Consider the following 6,049-nt stretch of genomic DNA (forward strand, 5'->3'; position numbering starts at 1 on the left):
TGAAGGGAAGCATATATCCCTACTATGTGTAAACTAGAAACCACAAGAATAGGTATTCATGCAAGAAAAGGTCATGAACACCAAGTTGAATTAAAAATGATGTTCTCAATATTTAATTGAGATTGAACTCATAGACACATATCAAGTACATGTGTTAGATTAGTATCACATTTGAAAGATCAAATCCACAATTAAAAAAAAAAAGTGATACATAAGTCATTTATCAATTCTAAAACATATATCATACTTATAAATCAGCATTTAACATATATCATTTATCTTAGTTCTTTATTTAGTCATTACTTAAGATATGCTATATATTAAAAAAAAAAAATTTGTTTTGAAAAATGAAAATCAATATTTATTGAATGAATAATATTTTAAAATCATGACATAAAATGTTGTCTTATGGGTCTGCTGGCTACAAAGAGAGGATTAAAATACAGGTAGCAATAATTATTGGAGAAGCTTAAACAACTTTTTAGTGAGAAGCACTGGAGTGATTTTGAAAATGGAGGTGCACCAACTTTTTTATATATCAACGTTCTGCTGATTACCACCTCAACTTCTCTGGAAAGTACTGCCAAAAAAAAATACACAAGGGCTTAGACAAGATTACATCACATCAAACTTTAAAAAAAAATGCAATTTGATTTGATTTGATTTGGGCGAATAGTGAACCTTGTGAATGAGAGATTGATAATACGGTTTTAATTTCTCCACATCAGTACGAACTGTACTTTTGCTGTAAAGATCATATTTGCTGCACATTCAATTATTTGGTTAGTAACGCAAGACTCTAGCCCTAGAGCTGCAAAATAAAACGCAGGTATAACTTTACATACTTGAACTCCTGCAACCATGGAAGCATTTGGCGGTCCAAATCATTCATGAAGTGCATGTAGGCACCTTCTTGATGCATCACTGCCATTTCCATTGCCACCACAATTTAATGAATATGTTTAATCTATGTATGCATACCATATCACAGTGGGGGAATGAGAGCTCACCATAGAATGAATGGTAATGTATTATGAAATAGGCCTGTGGAGGTAGTGTCGATTTGTTTTCTTTCATCACCTTCAAGTTCAAGAGACAAACACTTATTAATGAGAGTAATCACTGACAGATTTTTTTTTAATAAGATCTATTTATTAGTGTGATTACAGCTGAGCCATTTAAACAAATCAAAGCTTGGAATGTGCTCCGCAGCATTATTATATTAATTACCTGATACATGTACTCGTCATGTCCCCATGACATAAAAAGCTTTTCAAATCCGCATCCCTCTTGATAGATTCCTGTGCCAGTATTGTATTTGGGATCCCAAGTGTCCGGATTGTTGAGGAACATCTGCATGTTTTGTCCACTTTAATCAAACTTATTATAGAGCAACTTAGAAAATTTATGATCTCATGATTTTTTTGGATTTACGTTTTTTAAGAAAGAGGTAAATGCTTTTGATCTGGAGTTTCTGAAGCCATAAATGGGAACCTCAATCTAACATATACACTCAACAATAATACCCAAATAAAAATTGAATCTTAAGAACATGACAAACACCACCGCAATTAAACCATCACACATACTTGAATTTAACTGTTTCATTTCTATATGAAAACAAGTTTTTTTTTGTGATCATAAATAATTTATAAATCATGATTATGAAGAAATTCTTCACAATTGCTTTATAAGTCATCCCATAGTTTGGTGCAATGCTCATAATTATGAGCATTTCGATATTATTTAGTACCTGGTGATGTACAATAGATTTATCGAATGGACATCCGACTGGAAATGTATCGCCTGCTCAAGGCAAATATGATATTATTAGTTTTAACAATGTAACCCAAAGTTCATTTCAGAACAATATAACTATTCTAGTTTATGCACAGTAAAGCTTGAAGGTTAAATGGAGTGAAAACATACCGACCACAGCCCATTGAGGTGACTGGCCAAATTTGGGATGAAGCAAAACCTTGCCCAAGTCTGCATTATATTTCCAAATCATCACAAGTAGAGGGAAGATTAGAAGAAAATAACAAGACCAAAAATGCAGTGAAAAGTATTACCCACCATGAATAAAGGCAGTGAGATGAAACCAGTCTTGGTCAGGATAATCTTTTCTAATGGCTTCTGCAGTTTGCAGGAGGTGCTCGATCTGAGGCACATCCAGATCGGGGTCACTCTCATCCACGATGTCATTCAATAACTCTGCGCATTCCCAGATACCCATCTCTCCTTTATTGAAGCACAGATGCTTTTCTCTCATTCTCTGCACCTGTAACAATGTAATATCATTCATACACATTCACTGCTTTCCTTCCGTAGAAGCTTTTCATTACCCATATCCAATCAAAGTTTAAAAAAAAAACTTATATTAATGGAATTTTGGCAGTCGTTGATATCAATATAATGAGATTCTTAGGTTTTGATTGTGTGAGAATTTTAATATCAATGTTTCAGATCATATTTGAATTAAAGAATGATGAATAATTCTTTCAAAAGCATAACAAATTGATGATTCATAGAAGTAAGATGTTTAATTTTCTCTCTTCTTTGATTCATCCTAATGATATATTATGCAGTATGATCCAAAACATTGATATAAAAGTATTTACCGATTCAAATGTCTGATAGGCATGATTTTTACGGTAAGTCTCTTCAACAACTGACTTCCGTTCACCTTCTGTATAATAAGACCTACAATACAATAATCATTTTATAAATCTCTTCAAAACCTGACGATTAAATACATGAAAAGAAGAAAAAGTTCACCTGAAATCTTTGTCAAATGCATTCGATTCAGGAACCACAAAGCCAAGCTCTTGTCCTCCTTCATCGCAATGGTGGCTATGCACAGGTAGTATTGGCATCTCCATCTTGTCTGAACTAAACAAAAATATTGCCTACTAAGGCTATGGTTACGTTCAACTTTCAAGCTCAACTCAATCGCAAAGAAATTGCAAGATGAGAGTGAAAAAAAAGCTGGCGGTTGCTTCCATTATGGTGTACGTGGGTAACTTATAGATCGATTATGCACACGTTTTTTTTGAAAAGCCATTGCATTCCTTATTTTATTGAACTTCTTTTTTGATTATCTTCCAACTTATTCAACTTATCACAGTTTGACTGTTTACGTGTCAATTAGATAATGAAGGAATCTAACTGTGGCAGCCGTGGGATAAGAGGGGACAAATCTAGTGATAAGATAAGGTTGCCATGGCAGAGCATATTTTGAATACGGATGCCACGCATATTTCTGGAATAAAAAAAGAAAAACCAGAGAAATGAGAGGAATTAGTGAGTAAAGAGTATTACAATGTGTAGGTATTGTCTTCCAACTCTCTCATAAGCCAGCCGCCTACGTAGATTATACATGTTATATTCAAACAAGCAATTTCAAAATCACTCAACTCACATCAGTGTTAGGTAGTTTTCCACCTCGAACAACATGTGGCGCTTTAGATGATTATTGTTTAAGGTCTTTCAATACAAATCCAAATCTTGAACAAGGATGCAAAGCGTCAAGTTCCTGCCATTAGAAGAATGAGAGTAATGGATAGAGAAAAAGAGGAAGAGATAGCTACATATAGATATAGATGGAGAAATAAAGCTATTCAAATAAACTTTTATTTATAAATCAAAAGTGAATTAACTTTCATTTAAAAAATTAATTCAGTTATAAAATATATTCACTTTTGAACTAAAATAAACTTCATAATAAGTATAATAATAAACTTTATAAATAAGTATAGCATTATTATTATAATAACTACAACATTATTATATTAAGAATTAAACAAATTCTCATTATAAGTATAAAATATGTAATAATAAAGTTATATTTTTAATTATATATATAATAAAATTAATTTATAATTATTACTAAAAATTTGTAAAGTTTATTGGATTGGAAATGGTGTTAGTGTGAGAGTTATGGTTTGGTTAGAGTTATAATTCAAAAATTCAAAAGTGAATAAACTTTCACTTATAAAGTTTATTCAATTATAAAATTTATTCACTTATGAATAAATTTGATAAGTGAAACTTTATTCACTTTGAATTAAAATAATCTTTAATAAGTATCACATTTTATACTTATAATATGTATAACATTATTTTCCAATTCTTTTGTATATTTTCAATAATAAAAAAATATAACATTATTATTATAAAATAAGTAATAATAATGTTAGTTTTAAAATTAGGGTTAGGGTTAGGTATACAACTAGCTTATATATATTTAATAATATATATAGAATAAGCCGAGAGATATCCTTCTAGAGGCGCCTATTTTTTTATTAATTTATCAACATTAAATGGCAATAGGTGCCTCGAGAAGAATATCTCTCAGCTTATTCTATATATATTATTAAATATATATAAGCTAGTAGCAATCGCAGCATGAATTGAAAGACATGACATAAATTAATTTCAAATTATATATTGTTGTATAGTTGTATATTTTGTATTGGTACAGTGTTAGATTTAGGATTCCATTTGGTTCAATTCTAGATTTATAATTATAGTTAGGATTGGAATCAAAATAGTCGGCCTAATTCAATAAGGATTAGGGTTCATTATGGTTTACTATTAGGGTTAGGATTTGATTTAGTTTAAAATAGTAGGCCTAATTCAATAAGGAATAGGGTTCATTTTTTCTTGCTATTAGGGTTAGAGTTATGGTTGTAGTTAGGGTTTACATCATTGTTAAGGTTAGGTTAATGGTCAGGGTTTTGAATTTACATCATGTTTAGTGTTACGGTTAGCGTTAAGATTATGATTACGGTAGGATTTAGGTTATGGTTAGATTATGTGTAGGGTTATGGTTTATATCATAGGACTATGATTAGGGTTAGGATTATAGTTAGGGTTTACATCATTATTAGGGTTAGGTTAATGATTAGGGTTTGGATTTACTTCATGATTAGGATTAGGGATAGGGTTAAGATTGTGGTTAGGCTTTGGATTTATCATTATGGTGAGGATTATGTCTAGGGTTAAGGTCAGAGTTAGGGTTAAAATTCTAATCTTAATCTTAATTTTAATTGTATTTGTTTTTTTAATTCTAATTATAACTCTTATTTTAGTTGTAATCATAATCTTAATTCTAATATTAACTATGTAATGATTATCTTAATCATAATTTTATTTCTAACATGAACCCTAGTTTCAATCTTAACCAAACCCTTGATTTTGATACTACTTCTAAACATAACCCTTATTCTAAGATTAATTCTATTTTAGTTCTAGTCCTGGTCCTAGCCCTAACTTTATTCTAACCTTCATCCTAATCCATAATTATTATCCTATCCTAATTCTAACCTTAAATCCAACCCGGTCTAATAATTGTATCTAAATGTAAGTAATAACAAGTGGGCATGCCTAATATCAATTTTATATTATAAATATATACTAATGATAAAATTTTATATGATTTGTTGGTTTTGTAAAATTAAAAGTATTTACCACAGAGTGAAAGTAGAGTGTATATTAACCATAGGTTAATTTAACTTGGCTAAAGATATTATAAATATTTGATATTGTATTTAAACCATAATATTAATTTTAAATTACAAAAATGTAATAATGATAAAACTTTAAATTTATTTTTTTGATTTAAAAAGAAGCGTTAACATGGGCGCCTACCCTTTAACATAGTCATGGACCAGCCAAAGCACACCAACAACAAAAAGTTAAACTAGATGAAAGTTCAGCAAGAAATTAACAGACAAGAGTTTAGCAGTAATTTAAACGGCAGGGGCATACCCCGATAATAAAAAAACACCAGAAAAACAAGTCCTAAGATCTAAGGGGCCGGTTTACCCTACGCAAAGGGTATGCAACTCACCCACTTAATTAGGGTTTGAGGGTTCTATGTTCTCATCTTCCTTGAAGTCCCTATCCTTGTCCATTTTCTTTTTTTCTTGTTTTTGTCGATTTTTCATTCTTTACCAACGCCTTCCAAGATACTTGAATCATTTTTGTAGGCTTCGCAGTTAGAGGGAAAACTAGTACCTTGCTCCAAATCCTCAATGATATTGTC

General features: G+C 30.7%; 1 protein-coding gene across 1 annotated transcript; it reads right to left on the bottom strand.

Moving 5' to 3' along the window:
- Positions 1 to 337: 337 nt before the first annotated feature.
- LOC131077422 (probable inositol oxygenase) lies at positions 338 to 2,970 on the bottom strand. Its single transcript, XM_058014917.2, has 10 exons — positions 2,779 to 2,970; positions 2,622 to 2,703; positions 2,077 to 2,281; positions 1,930 to 1,989; positions 1,754 to 1,806; positions 1,231 to 1,353; positions 1,011 to 1,080; positions 846 to 924; positions 682 to 763; positions 338 to 580 (listed from the first exon to the last, which is right to left on the bottom strand). Exons 1-10 carry the CDS (start codon positions 2,880 to 2,882, stop codon positions 554 to 556), a joined length of 885 nt encoding a protein of 294 aa, XP_057870900.2. The 5' UTR covers positions 2,883 to 2,970; the 3' UTR covers positions 338 to 553.
- Positions 2,971 to 6,049: the final 3,079 nt, after the last annotated feature.

Source organism: Cryptomeria japonica, unplaced genomic scaffold (genome assembly GCF_030272615.1).
Source record: "Cryptomeria japonica unplaced genomic scaffold, Sugi_1.0 HiC_scaffold_489, whole genome shotgun sequence".
In the NCBI taxonomy this organism is placed as follows: Eukaryota; Viridiplantae; Streptophyta; class Pinopsida; order Cupressales; family Cupressaceae; genus Cryptomeria; species Cryptomeria japonica.